Source organism: Photinus pyralis, unplaced genomic scaffold, assembly GCF_008802855.1.
Source record: "Photinus pyralis isolate 1611_PpyrPB1 unplaced genomic scaffold, Ppyr1.3 Ppyr1.4_LG1, whole genome shotgun sequence".
NCBI lineage: Eukaryota > Metazoa > Arthropoda > Insecta > Coleoptera > Lampyridae > Photinus > Photinus pyralis.
The window spans coordinates 27,144,500-27,161,388 of NW_022170249.1; the positions used below are offsets into that span (position 1 = coordinate 27,144,500).

A 16,889-nucleotide genomic window follows, 5' to 3' on the forward strand; every position below is an offset into this window, starting at 1 on the left:
AGCAGATAGCGATACAGATGATGTACCACCGCCAGCTAAACGTCCCCGTATTCCCAGTTACATTGGGAAAGATGGTACGGTCTGGAAAAAACATCGACCAAATTCAAATGTTGCACTTGCCTGGCGTTAAAGCGCATGGAAAAAATGCTAAGTCTATTATTGAATGCTCGAATATCTTTTTTTATGAGGATATTTTGAAAATGATCGTGGTGAATACGAATAAAAAAAATTGCTGAAAACAAAACGAATTATACCAGAGAACGTTCGGCAAGAGACACAGATTTCATTGAAAAATCAAAGCTCTTCTGGGCTTACTTTATTTAGATAGACATTATACAACCATCTTCCGAAACATATTACCTGTTTACCCCTGACAGCCTTCAGGACTTCTGTTAAAGCATACCTGATGCATAATAGTTTCTATTCAGTCACTGAATTTTCCAGTCACGTTAAAATTAATTTAATTGCCTAATATATTTGTTTATGTTTGTCTTAGAATGTGTTCGTGTGTGTTATTTTATTACCTAATTATTATGGACGAGTGTAAGTGTAATTTATGCATGTTGACACAATAAAGTATTATTATTATGCGATCAGAAATGAGTCACCTTTGGAATTTTTGTTTACATGGCAAATTGTATTGAACTTCCCAAGGCGACTCGACAGCAACTCATTTTGGATCGCCCGTTATTTCATGTATAGAATTATATAAAGCAATTTTTTAAACCAAATTAGCAGTACAGAGAAATATAATAAATAGCATTATGCGGGTCACTCTGTAATTGGGCACATGCCTGTTGAGGGCCCAAAACAAGAGAGGGATAATAAAATAATAAAATAAATAAAATAACGAAAAAGGTAATGAAATATGAAATACGTATAGTCAAATGGGAACGTTAAAACTGTGTATTTGAACTCACAGTTTTATAAAATCCCGGACCCTCCAGACCCCCCGCTCAGTCACACCAAATGTTCTCTTTTTTGTTACTATGGTGGGTTGTGTGTTCGTTTAATTGGTTGTTTGGCTCCTATATTTATTACATGAACATATGTACATCATACATACAAAATTTTCAAAAGTCTCCACTATTTATTTAAAATTTCACCGCAACTTGTATCAGGTTCGGACAAGTTTTTTCAAACATTAATATTTCAGAGATAACATTTTGAACCTTATTCAGCTGCCATGGACACCTTAGTCTATTTCTAACATTTTGGCATTATCTCAAGCGAAAAACTGCAGTGGTTTTCGTTCAGTTACAGTTTTTCCCAAAAGATGCATTATTGTCCGAATGTGCCCCATAGTGGGGTACATTCGGACAAGTCTAATAAAATTCAGAACTTATTAATTTTTAAGAGAAATAAAAGGTTATATATCCGAAAAAGTTTATTGAACGTTATAACCATCAAAATTGACATGGAATTTGAAGAGCGAACACATCCTGGAAGTGCCTGGTGCTGCCTCGTGATTAGGTATTTTCGAAACTATATCTTCTCTGGAAACAGTCGAAATATCTTGCAAGTCCGGATAGCGGAACCCGTTTTTATACTTTCTCAAAAAATTCAAGGTGTAAGAGTCATCATTATTGCAAGCTTCCACTCTGCCGATGTAATGAAGTGTCCTTTTGTTGGTCGGAAATTTTACAAGCAAATAATCATTACTATGGATTACGTCATCATCCAATAGCATGAGCTCATCGTCATTGTCTTGAAACTCGTCCCAAGAATCGGGCAGATCGTCCAAAAATTTTGTCTCATGAACAAAATTCTGTGGTAAATCCACATCAGAATCTGAGGATTCGCATTCAATTTTCTTCAACTTCTTTTTTGGTGCCTTCCCTTTGCCCTTCTCTCCAACTTTTTTATCTGTTTTCTGCACTTCACATTCGCTTTGTAATACTTTTCTTTTTGTGTTTCTTTTCTCCAACTTTTGTTTTCTCATTGTTTCCAATTCTTGGATTCTTTCCTTCTCCGGTGTGCTCGTATAAATTCTGGATTTACCTAGTCGAGACTTTCCTTTTGTTTTTCTTGGGGCTGCCTTTGGTAATGGTCTGATGATGTCGAAGGCTAATATTTTAATTTTCGGTTTTGTAACGCGATTTACTATGTCATTTAACATAGTTCTTATCATCATGGTCACTTAGTCAATTTCAGAATCGGACACATTTTTAGTGCTTACGCTGATGGACGGAATAAACGAATCGTTCGATGTAACAGAAGTTGATGGCAGTTTATGTTTCCCGTGGTTCGTCTTTATTTTTCAAAAAACTTGCCATCTTTTCGTATGCAAACCAAATCGGTTTATAGACGCTATCCGCACCAGCACCACTTTTTGATGTTTGCGTCACCTTTGCGCGGCACTGCCGGAATCTGACACGGAACAATTTGTGCTAAGTTTTTGTTGAATTCGGTTCCAAGCGTCGGAGACCTCGTTCCTGTTTTTGTCAAGCGGATGAGATGCATTCCAAATTTCAGGTTCATTTTCCATTGTAGTTTCGTTTGACCACTCCATGGTGATGCACTAAATGCGACTAAACTGCGATGCGAATACGCATGCGACTATAAACAAATCGCAAGCAAATGTGGATCAGACAGGTCTCGCCTGTTTGACAAATATTTGGCGCCTTTGATTTGTGTTCATTTACCGACTTCGAACGGGAAATATTTATATTTAGTCCAGTAAGAATAGATCAAAAAATGGCAAATAGGGGAACTAAATCATGTATTACTAATTCCTTCGGAAATGTGTACAAGAAGGTTCTCTGATCAACATATAATAAAGTCCCCCCGACTACCGCGTGTGCTAGAGGGGTGAGGAGGGGAGACCGTGGTTTTGATGGTCACATTTTATAGTTTTTTACTTACAATTCGAAAACGGTGTCCTAGAAAAAAATTCTTTTCATATAAATACAAGCTCATTAAATTTGCTACAACTTTGATTCTATACACTTTCTTAAAACACCCACCGTTTTTAAGTTTTTGACCCACCAAAATTGAATATGTGGATTATACACATGACCGTACTAGCCAACTCGATCCGCATAGCCGGATTTACCACTCGCCTGGTAGTCCCGAAGGATTTACTTCTAAATCAGCTATTGGTTTTTCTGATTCAGGAGCCTGTACAAGTGGAACAAACTCAAAGTCGTTAAGTAGGGCCCCTACACCAGGACAAAACTACAATTATTAAATCCAAACGTAAAAGATCACCAGATGATAATCTACTCCATGTTGCAGTAGGTGCTATCCAGGACATTAACAATAAGTTTTTTTACCAAAGACGAACAACAACCGATTGCTGCAAAAACAACAGAAGACATATTTGGTGAACTTCTATCATCTCAATTAAAACAACTACGGAGTAAAAAATTGAAAAGTGAAGTACAATATAAAATTTCTACGTTATTGTATGAAGCCATTGATAATGAAAGTGCACAATAATCTATAATATAAAAATAAGTCGGGTTTTCCTTCCTGACGCTATAACCCCAGAACGGCTGGACCGATTTGGCTCATTTTGGTTTTGAATTATTTGTGGAAGTTCAGGGAAGGTTTAAAAGGTGAGAAAATAAAAAAAATCGTACGGGAAGAGGTAAAAAAATTGAAAAGTTCCTTACGGTCGAGTTTTGCTTGCTACCGTTGCAGTTAACATGGCGCGCAAGCGACTTCGTGCCTTATTATCTTTAGCATATTTAAAGTTCCTTTCGGTCGAGTTTCGCTTGCTACCATTGCTACCAAAAAAACACCATTGAATTTATCTATATATATAAAAATGAATCGCCGAAATTTATGTACGCGCATCACTTCAGAACGACTGCACCAAATTAGATAATTCTTTTTTTGTTGTGTTTCTCATTATCAGGACAAGGTTTGTAAAAATTGTACGGAAAGACGTAAAAACAAGACTTTTCTCTTTCGCCGTTTAAATCGCAATATAACTAATAGATGGCGTCAACCGTTTATACGTTCACTGCCCACTGCTGCATTATTTACACGAACTATTTTTTTTCTTTCGTCGTACAAATCGCAATCTTCCATGTCTATTGTCTATCTATCTATACATATATTATTACGCGCATCAACGACTGCATCAAATTAGATAGTTCTTTTTTTGTTGTGCTTGCGTTATCGAAACATGTAGGTAATGCTCTCTTTTCTTAAAAATGAAAGCAAACAAATGCACGCAAAGGATGCAAACGTTACTATATCATTTATGAAAATAATTGTCTTCGACATATTCAATATAAATTCGTACCTACCTACCCTACATCTGCGGCTACTTTAAAAACATTTCCGCAAATTCTATTTATAAAAAGGGCAAGGTTTGCCGTGACTTTAACAATACATTCTGAGGACGACCCAACATACAATTAAGCCATAAAGGGATTAAATTTACCAAATTTTTAAGAATTAAGTAATTTAAGACTTACTATATAAACTACAGTATGGTGCGGGCTTTCTCTCGCTTGGGGTAAAAGTCGGGGTCGGATAAACGCAGGGACGTCCCGGGGGGGGGGGGCAGGATTTTTCATTATTTGGCCAACTCTTCGGAAATAATTCACCAATTAATTGGAAAAAATCTATAAACTGTGTCCAAGATAAGGATGTCTATCATGGAGATCGAAACCATAGAAGATACGACGATGGTCAAATTAGAGAAAAGATGCGCAATTAAACCATTTTGTTGCCGGAAAATACAAAACACCACAGAATAGTTTTACTTATTTTATTAACTTATCTCGATATCACAATTTCACCAGAACGCCTCGTCTGCCTCAATCGCCTTTCGCCACGGTACTGCTCGCCTCGCCCCTTCACGCCGCCAGCCTCCCCTCTCTAAGGTCGCCTACGCGCCCCTAACACTCGACCATCCTGAAAAATTAATGTCCCCATTAATTACCACATCACCAAACGCCTACGCCTAACTCTCCAAGAGATCCAATAGGTCTAACCTATCAATCTCCGCACCACTTTCATCACTAACATCATCATCACACTTGGCACTCACTCGTCTATCGCCCTCATTCGAACCACTCTCGTCTCTACCACGCCAATTGCTACCCATGCATGGATACCGCCGTAATGAATCAACCGCCACTGTCGCCTGAAAGCGCTTATACCCCTTAACGCCCTTGATCGCCTCGATTAGGTACCTATCGTTGGGCATCACCTTGGCAATCCGATATGGCCCATCATATTTGTTCGCCAACTTATGGCTCACTTTGGCATCTACTCTACCAGTCGCTGAGCCTCGCCAAAGTACCAAGTCGCCTACCTTATACTCCGTTGCCTTCCTCCGCCGTTTGTCATAATGTGACTTCGCCTGAGCTGCTGCTCGTTTAAGGTTCGCCTTCGCATCACTTCGGTTCGCCCGTAACTGATCCCTTGATTTGGAAGTACTCGCTTCAGAGTCGTCACCCTGAGGCTTTCCCCCCTGGCCATGTGAGAAAGGTCTATGTTCGCCTGGGAGCCCTGCCTGGCTCAATGGGTTTCCGCCACCCTCGCCGCCACTAGCTAGTGTTTCGCCACTGTTGGCCAAATCAGTTACTACGCCATTATGATGAGAAAACATCAGCTGAGCTGGGGTATATTTAGTCGCCGATGAAATGGTGTTATTGATGCCCCAGATAATCTCAGGTAGACGTTCATCCCATCTATTTTCTGCCTGGACAGTTGCAGTCAACGCCTCGACTATTGTCCTATTTTGTCGTTCCACCTGACCATTCGCCCTGGGAGTTGCTATCGCCGTTTGCACGTGCCTTATGCCTTTCTCCGCCAAGAACTCCCCAAATAACCTACTCGTAAACGCCAGACCTCGATCACTTATAATTCGCCGTGGGTACCCAAAATCGCCGAAAATCTCTCTCAATTTACATATCGCCTCAGTCGATCGTAAGGTCTTGGTAGGTTTCGCCAGCACATACTTGGTGAAACCATCCACCACAACAAGTATATACATATAACCCTTATTACTCCTCACAAATGGACCCACATGGTCGATGTGAAGGGTGTCGAAGGGTACCGCCCGCCGTTCAATAGGGTATAAATAACCCTCACCTCGCCCGTAATTTCCTTTTGCAAACGCACATCGCCAGCACGCCTGCACATATTTCGTAATGAATTTGGTCATCTTTGGAAACCAATAGGTTTCTTTCACCAGCTTGAGACACCTCTCCACTCCAGGATGACCAATATCATCATGGTGCCGCCTCAGCAAAGGAAACCTCGCCATAGACGGCACATACAGCCGATCGCCCGCCAACGTGATCCTATAAAGTCTGCGACCTTTTATTTTATATTCCGCCTTCACGTTTCTTTCTGCCACGCCAGATTCCAAAGCCGCGACTATCCCTTCCGCCTTGGGATCCTGCAGCTGCATCAACAGAAACCAATCCTCCTCCGCCATGGTTACAATGTTAACGCCTATTGCCTCACCTGGCAACGCCTCGCCAACAGGATTCCTACTCAATGCATCTGCATGCTGCATCCTAACACCAGGACGATACTCCACCTCTAAGTCATACTCCTGAATTGTCAGCCACCACCGAGCAATTCGAGGCACCAAATCCCTTTTTAAAAGAGTCGCCCTTACCGCCACACAATCGGTCACTACCTTGAACCGAATGCCAATCAGAAAAACCCTGAAACGCCTGATGCCTTCGACCACCGCCAAGGTCTCCAGCTCATAACTGTGATACGCCTGCTCACTAGGAGTGGTAACTCTGCTAAAGTACTCCACCGGCCGCCACGCCTGATCGCCATCGGGCCTCTGCAAGAGTATAGCGCCAATGCCCAACTTACTAGCATCCGTATGAACCTCAGTATCCGCCTTACTGTCGTACAATGCCAGTACCGGTCTACACGCCAACGCATCTCTGAGCCGAATGAACGCCTCCTGCTGCTGGTTGCCCCAGCTCCACGCTACATTTTTCTTAGTGAGGTCCGTTAAGGGCTTCGCCACACCCGAAAAGTCCTTTATAAACCGCCTAAAATAAGACGCCAATCCAACGAACTGCCTAACGCCATGCACATCCGTTGGCACCGGGAACGATTGCACCGCCTCTACCTTACGTCTTCCAGGTTGAACGCCACTAGCGCTGATTTCATGCCCTAGGTACTCCACCCTTTCCAGCAGGAAGGAACACTTGTCTAAGCGTAACTTCACGCCCGCCCTCGCCACTATCTCTAACACGCGATCGAGGGCGCCCAAACCTTCCTCAATAGTGGTTGTGGGTATCAAAAGGTCATCCATATACACCAACACCTCGCCATATCGCATCTCGCCTAGCATGCTGTTCATGATACGCTGGAACACCGCCGGAGCATTCGCCAAACCAAACGGTACCCTTAAGTACTCGTAATGTCCGTCCGGTGTAATAAACGCCGTTTTGTCCACCGAGTCTGGATGCAAAGGCACCTGGTGATAACCCTGCGCCAAATCAAGGGTTGTATAGTACCTTTTGCCCGCCAGCTTATCCAACAGATCCGCTATGAGCGGTAAGGGATATCGCTCTTTCACCGTAACTGCATTTAGCGCCCGATAATCCACACACATGCGCACCTCGCCCGTTTTCTTTGGCACCAGCACTATAGGGCTCGCATACGCCGAGTTAGACTCCCTAATAATGCCAGCATCCAACATCTCCTGCACCTTTCGCCTCACCAACGCCCTTTCCGTATGTGCCAACCTATACGGCCGATAGTGTACCGGAACGTCAGTCGACAGTTTGATTTTCATCTCGCCCAGATGAGTCAGACCAACATCCAGGTCGCCCGCTGAAAAACAATCTCTCCTTGCTCGCAACACCTCAATCAATCTCGACTTCGCCCAGTCATCCACGCCACCAACATTCACGCCTGTTAGGTCATCCAAACATGCCGATGTCGCTATAACATTCACCTGTATACTTTCGTCCTCCAGGTACGTCTCTGCCCTCGCCACCAATCGTCCCTTTTCCCAACTCAGAAATGCGTCGCCACAGTTCCTAATCGGGATCAGGTCCGGTCTGTCCGCCGCGATGAAGGAACGACTCAAAACGTAACTGTATGCCGCCGTGCACACACGCCGCTCGTCGATCCTTACCTTGCCACCGGGAACGCCGCCCACAACCTCCACGACCGCCGCCGCAATAGATTATGGTGGACAGATCATACCTGCCGCCAATCGCACCTCGAACTTATCACTCCCACGCTCCGCCAGCGTGAGTCGCCCTAGGAACGCCGTAATATCGCCTTCGTCGCTTAGCAACGCCTTGCCATCCCGCACCACCATTGTAACACCTGGTACGTCGAGACTCGACTGACCCAAAAGAAGCTCGATATCGCCCACATCGACGTCCGCCACTAACGCCTTAACTTCCAGGTCAATCCCGTCCACTTCCGCCGTGAACCACGCCTCGCCCAGCGCCACAACTTGGCCACCGCCAAACCCGCTGAGCACGACGCCTGTGCCTTCCCGCCTTTTACCTAACCCTAAACGTCTCGCCGCCGCCAGGGTAAGGATAGAACGCTCGCTACCCGAGTCAATGTACGCCTTGACAGGGCAACCATTCACAAGCGCCTTCTTAGCGAACGTGTCTGTCGCCTTCAAAAGGAAACTCACCTTTTTCGACGCGCCGTCCACCCGTGGTCCTGTTCGCGTCGCCTCCTTCCGCCGGGGACAGTTCACCCACACATGGTTCGCCTCACCACATTGCCGACACCTCTCCTTCCGCTCCAAGGGGCAATCCCTACTCATGTGGGTGGTCATCTCTTGGCAGTTGAAGCACCTCACAAGCCTAGGTCCCGCCGGCGCCGTAGGCGGAGAGTGCTCCCGTTTCGTAGGCCTGGTCGCCGTACCAAGCCGCTGGCTCAGGGTCCTCGGGCCGGGTGCCTTTGCCGCTGGCGTTCCTTCCCGACAGGACTCCAAACCTGCCAACAAATCGTTATAGAGAGCCTCCGGGGAAGCACACTTCGCCGCGTATGCATTTGCCCGGTAGGTCTCCGGTAATCCGTGTATGATGCACGAGACTGCATTCTCGCCTGAGATGCCAGCTCGTACACATAGCGCCAACTTGTCACGGTAGTACTCGGTCATCGTTTCGCCTGACCGTTTACGCCGGTTCGCCAGTTCCTCGATGAGTTCGCCGAAATTAGTCCTCATCGGGAACGCCGCCTTTAGTCGGTCACACCATTCCGGCCACTCAAAATTAATATGGTCCAGGCGGTGGAACCAACGCTTCGCCGCGCCGTCCAACCTCGCCTGGCTCGCCAACACCTTTTGCTTTCCCGACCAGCCGTGCATCTCCGCCAACATGTCCAGTCGGGAGACCCATCTGCTGATGGACGCCTCCTTAGCATCAGGGTCAAACGGCTCTACTAGGTCCCACGCCTTCTTTGAGCTGAACTTCATCTCAGTGCCCGTTGTGGAACCACTCGCCTCGCTGGCCGCCGCCTGCGGTTTCGGTTGGGGAGCCAACGCCAAGTCCCCCAAGACCAAAGATGCCCGTCTTTCGAATGCCCTTAGCATCTGATCGGCAAAGCCTCCGCTCATCAGTTGGCGCGCCACTTCCTCTGCCAACCTGCTGCGTTCAACTGACTCCCGCGACTCCCCGGGAAGTTCGCCAGCTTCCAGAGACATCGCGTCATCGTCGGACATCGCCTGCCCCGCCGTAAACCTGTGGAATTAAATGGCGTTAAACGCCGCCCGATATAAATCGTTACTACGCCTATGTGCTAATAATTAATCACCAATAACGCCAAAACACCTAAAGAGTCGCCTATTGTCAACAAATTTATTTTCGCCTGTCAACAGTAAAGTGCATGCACGCCAATGTGTTTTGTTTTTCCCGGTCGTTGGAATGCGATTAAGTAACACGTGTGTGCGCCGCAACAAGTGCTCCTTTGTTCGCTTATGCTACAACATGCCACCTGCACTTTTATCGTTAAAAACGAATGCGTCCTTCGCTATTGACGTTCAATTCATGCATTAAACAATACGCCCAGAATAATGGAAAATGTACTCACGCCTTTTCGCCCCTTGTTTTACCTGGTACTATTTCTAACCTCCCCAAAGACCACCAGCGCCGCCGCCCGCCTTAATTCGCCACCACCACGTTTTCGTCTGAATGGTAAGCCGCCTGCTGTGGGTCAGTCCCGCTTCTGATTTGTTGCCGGAAAATACAAAACACCACAGAATAGTTTTACTTATTTTATTAACTTATCTCGATATCACAATTTCACCAGAACGCCTCGTCTGCCTCAATCGCCTTTCGCCACGGTACTGCTCGCCTCGCCCCTTCACGCCGCCAGCCTCCCCTCTCTAAGGTCGCCTACGCGCCCCTAACAATTAGTATTGTGCTTTAGAGAAAACAAAAAAATTCCGATTACTTCCGAAGATACGACAGAAAAACCAAAACTTGCCGATTTTATGTTTATTTTTTGCTAATTGCTGGTGTTATTTGAACAGATACAACGAGAAAGACAAAAAACACTTTTTCATTGCCACTTTTTGAACTCTACGAGACAGTACCCGCGCACAACTTGCGAGCATACCTATCGGATAAATTCCTAGAAAATGTTACATTCGTATGCTTGCACGATTAAGACGTTGTGTCCGGGTGCGCCAACCTGTTGAAACCCACAATTTCCAACTTTTGTTTTTATTTGTGTGACGTACATAGTTGGATTCGTAATAAAAAGTGCTAGGTACTAAATACAGTGTGTACTTTTTACACGGGCCATATAAAAAAGTATAGTTTGTGATAATTTCTCCGAAACAAAACGTTGTATTAAGAATCTTCCAACAGTGCTCAAAAAGGGGCAATGAAAAAGTATTTTTTGGGGACATGGAAACGGTAGTTCTAGGTTCTAATGTAAACCCGAGTGTCTTCAAATTATCGTCCAAAAAGTTGATAATCGAGTCCAATACTCCACAGAATTCCATCCGCTTTGAGGTTTCGACTAGAACCAGCAGGATTATATTATGCCAGTAGATACGTCAAATTACCGCAACTTACAACGCCACCTGAACCACTGAATTCATCACTTCTTTCCGAGCAAAGCCCTCTATCGAAGCATTTCTTGCAGAATATTCAACATTATAACTGATGTGTATTCCAAATGACATCATTTTTTGGTGCAAATATAATTCGGGAAAGCGATTTCAATCCAAATTTTGCGGTATTATTTTTTCTGTAACCAACATCATACACATGCACATCCATCCCAACATGTAACCAAGAATGCGAAAATTACAAACACCCGTGCGAAGCCGGGTCGGGCAGCTAGTAACTAGTATAATTCAGTTTTACTTTTAAGCAGCCATTTTACATTTTATTTACATTATTTTTATATACAGGGTGACAATTTGAAAACTTACCACCCCCCATATCTTAGTAAATAAACGAGATATTAAAAAAAATCAAAATCCGTTTCGGTAATTTGGAGGGGGAATCACAATGACATAGTTGGCGACGCACCCCCTCCAACTCCCTGCGCCCCAGCCACCCCAACTTTTAAATCTTAAATAGTGACCCCCCATGTGTGATACGTCGTTGGAAAGCTCTGAAAAAATGCTTTCCAACCATACCAAATAGAATTACATTTAGGTTAGTAATTATCGTGCAAATCAAAAAATAAACTAATATGGTACATTTGAAATCTGTCGTATTTAAAACGCAACCGGCGAACATAGACGAACTAAGACAGAGAATAATTCAAGAATGTCGAAATATTGCAAAACCAAGATTGGAAAGGTTCCACAAGAGTTTGAGAATAGATTATAACTGGCGATCAAAAATGAGTTGCTGTCGAGTCGGCTTTGGAAGTTCAAGTGAAATACGATTTTCCGTGTTTATTTTTTGATTTGCACCATAATTACTAACCTAAATGTAATGCTATTTGGTATGGTTGGAAAGCATTTTTTCAGAGCTTTCCAATGACGTATCACACATGGGGAGTCACTATTTAAGATTTAAAAGTTGGGGTGGCTAGGGCGCAGGGGGTTGGGGGGGTGCGTCGCCAACTATGTCATTGTGATTCCCCCTCCGAATTACCGAAACGGATTTTGATTTTTTTAAATATCTCGTTTATTTACTAAGATATGGGGGGTGGTAAGTTTTCAAATTGTCACCCTGTATGTATAACTATCTATACATCTTTCGCTATAAAAACCGATGCGCGTCATTGATTTATGAATCAATTTCAGACAAGTTTTCTATAGATTTCGCACACTTGTTTTTTTTGTACATGTTGCAGTGTTGCAACATATGTCTGAAATAAATTGATACACAAATCAATGACGTGCACCGGTTTTTATATGGAAAGATGTATGTTTATGTTTGTGCTTTAATTTAAATAAAACTACTTAACTAAGTTCCTATGTCAGTTGTTTTGTACTAAGTTCCTATGTCAGTTGTTTTGTTTACTTAATACTAATATGTACAGTTCTACAGCCTACTAATTGCTAATTTATTAAAAATAACACTCATTAGCCACATTTCAAAAACGTTTATAAAACATTGCAATAAGATAATAAACAAGTTTTTGAAAACTATTTTCATGGGTTACAACACATTTTTCTGGCGTTTCAAAAAGATTGAAAAAATATTTCGCAAAGGTTTTTAAGACCCAAAAATCTACTACAAAGCCACTTTACAAAATGCCTGTAAAATATTTTCCAAACAATTCGGAAATATTGAAAAAGTGTTAAAAAATCCATGCTTTAAAATGTAACAGCAATATTTCAAAAACATTTATTCAATATTTACGTTACAATGACTTCCTTGAAAATATGTCTCTGCTTCACTGTAAAAAATAATACAAAATATATATAAGAGATTGTTTGTAATAATTTAGCAGGTATTCAAATTTCTTCCCTAGCCTTTTCTGCAGCTTGTTGAGCTCTGTAATAGATATACATAATTTGGACACATAAATACAATAGTATTGCACTTTACCTTTTTAAGCGAGACGTTGATTGCGCCAACCACAATTGAATAGATTTAATAATCTCTTGTCTTGCTTCTTGAGGATATTTTGTTGCCACCGAGGCTGAAAATGAACAATACAATTGAACAGGGTAGTTACATGTCAAAAATTTACTTAATTATTGGACATGCACAACATGTAGACTCATTTCACATAAAGAACCAATGATCAGTACTAACGATCAGTCCAATCCATTGTATTCAATTATATTGTTCACATACCATCGGTCGACCAAAAAAGATGCTAGAACTTTGGTTCCGTCAGTGACGTGTATGAAACATGGGCCATTTAAAAAACTAAGATTTTAACATGCTCGCGTATCGTCAGTTACAGTTCGATACAGTGTTGTCACCTCAAATACATATGTTCCCGACACATAATACGTTTTCTATGAATACAGCTTAAATTCGACTAATAATCGGTTGACTGAGTGTCAGTACTGACCATCGGATTGTCACTTTGTAAAAATGCAAATTTACTGACCAACTATGGCTTTTGCCAATTCCTTTTGTTGGAAAGCACTCTTTTTCTTTTGACCTTTCCAACTATATGTGCTTGCAAGTTCATTTGATATTGATCTAGACATGATTGCACCAACTGTTTGCGGAACAGATTTTCCCGGCGCCAGATGTACCAAAGACTTTATCTAAAACATTATTTCCTTAATATTGAATTACTATCGTAAGTCAAATCAACTCTTACCAATTTTTTTACGTTCATGGGATTGGATAATTCTTTTTCTACAGTATTTAACTCATCTTCAGTTTTAACAGGGAGAAGGAATGGTTCCTCTTCAAATGCAATGGCATCTTCTACATTTGTTGCATGTCGCTCACCCACTACCTCTACATCTTCTTTTATGTATTTAATAATTTTTTTCATTTTTAACATATCAGCTAAATAATTGTTCGCATTATATTTCAGAAACAGAACATGCTTTACTAGTACTAGACAAATCTGATAATTTGCACAACTGGTGAGAGATGGCAAGCAAAAGATCTTCTTGTTCTCCAAACGTGCAGTTGTGTGTTGCTTTTATTTTACATGTGTGTGTATATTGAACATTACTCCCAGATGAAACAAAGTGATTTTGTCGTTCAAAAGAACTTGGCAGTTTTGGGTACTCCACGGATTGGTCACTATTACATCGCTCTGGTTTGGATTTCTCAGTTTTTTTTTTGCTCATGTTCCCTTGTTCTAAAACCTCGTCTCCATTTTCAAATGCAAATCGAGATGGTTTTTTCTGCCGTAAGCCTCTGCCTTTGGATTCATTGTCCGAGAACAGAGATTGTTGTTTTGATCATTTTGCTTGCTTTCTCATAAGTATCTAAAAAATAGAAACAAACTGAATTTATGAGCAAGTATATTGTTCTATTATACAACTTACCTACCGATATCTTTTTCAATTATGGAAATAGATTCTTTTCCCCAATTTCTATCAGCCGTAGCATTATTTTTCACCAGTGAAGTAATGTGCGCTAAATTTCCGCTTGGAAAGAAACATTGGTTTTGATTTATTATCCATTGTCATTGATTATATACTACGAACAAGATAGGCCACAGTACAGAAAGAAACGTTACACATAAAATGATAATTATTTAATTCGAAGTGCTACTCCCACACAAAATTGAGAAGAAATTACAACAGATAGCGCTTTTCATAATGAAATTGTTTGCGTCTTGATTGTAGAAGTTAGTTTTGATTATAACTATAATTTTCACGGCAAGAATGTTTTGAAATTTAATATGTAGGTATATGTATAGTGATGCTGATAATGGCAGAGTAATTTTTATGCTTTCGAGTTTCATTCATGAATGAACGACTGTTTCGCATATTAACTGATAGAAATGGCGACTCCGAAAAAAGTTAAATTTACCTGAACATGAACTAATAGTATAACCTTTTCGGAATACCCACTCCAAAAATTCGAATATCATTTTAACGAAAAAAAACGTATAGTAGGGGAGCTAGCACGAAATCCACTGAACGAGAATGATCAAAATTTTAACCGATGGAGTTCCATTTTGCCCTATCAGAGTATGCTAAAATAGTATATTTAAATCTGTGCTAAAATCGATCGTCTGCCGCCTCAGGTCATATGACTTAAGGCGCTGCGGGTACTTCTTGTGGTACCAATTCTGAAAGGTTGTTTTTCGAGAAAATAAGTTATACACCAAATGAAAACGTTGATAATGGCTCTTAAAAAAATATTTAAAAAAATCGCGCACATTTGATAACTCCGTAAAAAAACAATTCTTAGTCGGTTTTTCACGAACTTTCTACGGATATAACTAGGTTACGGTTAGACGAATGAAGCTGATTTTTTCTACAGACTGATGATAGGTACTACTAATGACTTAACGGTGTTTCGTTTTTAAATTTTTTATCTAATTATAAGATTATCTTATTATCTTAACAGTATAAGATATCTTATAATTAGAGAAAAAAATTTAAAAAAGAAACACTCTCATAGTCATTGGCTGTGCCTATCATTAGTCTGTAAAAAAAATCAGCTTCATTCGTCCAACCGTAACCTAGTTATATCCGTAGAAATTTCGTTAAAAACCGACTAAGAATTGTTTTTTTACGGAGTTATCAAATGTGCGCGATTTTTTTAAATATTTTTTTAAGAGCTATTATCAACGTTTTCATTAGGTGTATAACTTATTTTCTCGAAAAACAACCTTTCAGAATTGGTACCGCAAGAAGTACCCGCAGCGCCTTAAGTCATATGACCTCAGGCGGCAGACGATCGATTTTAGCATACTCTAATAGGGCAAAATGGAACTCCATCGGTTAAAATTTTGATCATTCTCGTTCAGTGGATTTCGTGCTAGCTCCCCTACTAGTAGTAGTCATTAGACGGTAGTATTTACTGTTTTTTTTACAGAAAATCTATTCTTGCTCACTAGTTGCATATATAAATATTACTAAATTTAAAATGAATTAAATTTTAGGGATGCCGATGACCAAAATTAAGAATTATGGCAATTTGTATTTGTGTACCTATGATATTGCTATACAAAAATACACGGATTTTACGTAACCATTACGCAAATAACCTTTCAAAGAAGAATGCCAATTTAATGTTAGGAAGCATACTAAATGAAGCTTAAAAAAAGTTGTACCATTGAATAAAAACACTATAAGAAGCCTAACGCTTATGGAAGAAAGCGCGACAAATCCCCTTGCACCCGCATTGGTTGTGATCACCGAACTCTCTTTGCGGTAAATAGGAGGAAAGCAAATTCTCATTCTTCTCAATCTTCAAGAATCGACACTATTGACAGTGTTTCCATTATATTCTCAGTTCAATCTCTGTCGCGCTTTATTTCCACGGGGTTAGGCTTCTTATAGTGTTTTTATTCAATGGTTGTACTTAGTCGAGTTTTCTTTATACCAATATATTTTTTTAGTTTAATGCAAGTAAAGTGTAAATTGTTCGATATTCGCCTCAATCTCTCACCGCAAAAAATAATTCAAAACTGCTAACATGCCCACCTATTTATCTTATACTTAACACGCGAGCTTAATACTATCTAAGTTCATACTTCATATTCCCTATACTATAACTATAAACTAAAAATTAGAACAAAATACATTAAATGTGAAAATCCGTACCTTCGTAAAAATATCTAAGTACAATTATACCTACATATAACTACTTATGTTGCCCTATATTTAGTTTTTTTTTTTTAGTAGATGACGATTGAGCTTTAACGGTCTTGAAAGATTTTAACATTGTCGCTAGCATTTTATAAAGTTTACAATTTACAAGTAAATCTATTATATGAGGAGCAGACTTGCAAAACGCGTTTTGTCCAAAATTGTAAATTTTCAGGAATGACAAAAAACTACTACGTACAATACGAGTTACTTACGGACTTGCGTTTGGTATTAAAAAATCTATTAAAAATAG

At 41.0% G+C, this 16,889-nt stretch overlaps 2 protein-coding genes across 2 annotated transcripts; both read right to left on the reverse strand.

The window, feature by feature from the left end:
* Positions 1-8,014: 8,014 nt before the first annotated feature.
* Positions 8,015-10,061, reverse strand: LOC116160702. The gene has a single exon (XM_031473964.1). The coding sequence runs from the start codon at positions 9,635-9,637 to the stop codon at positions 8,135-8,137; it is 1,503 nt and encodes a 500-aa protein (XP_031329824.1). The 5' UTR covers positions 9,638-10,061; the 3' UTR covers positions 8,015-8,134.
* Positions 10,062-12,745: 2,684 nt separating this feature from the next.
* LOC116159194 lies at positions 12,746-13,851 on the reverse strand. The gene is made up of 4 exons (XM_031472143.1): positions 13,672-13,851; positions 13,453-13,615; positions 12,939-13,032; positions 12,746-12,884 (listed from the first exon to the last, which is right to left on the reverse strand). Exons 1-4 carry the CDS (start codon positions 13,849-13,851, stop codon positions 12,845-12,847), a joined length of 477 nt encoding a protein of 158 aa, XP_031328003.1. The 3' UTR covers positions 12,746-12,844.
* Positions 13,852-16,889: the final 3,038 nt, after the last annotated feature.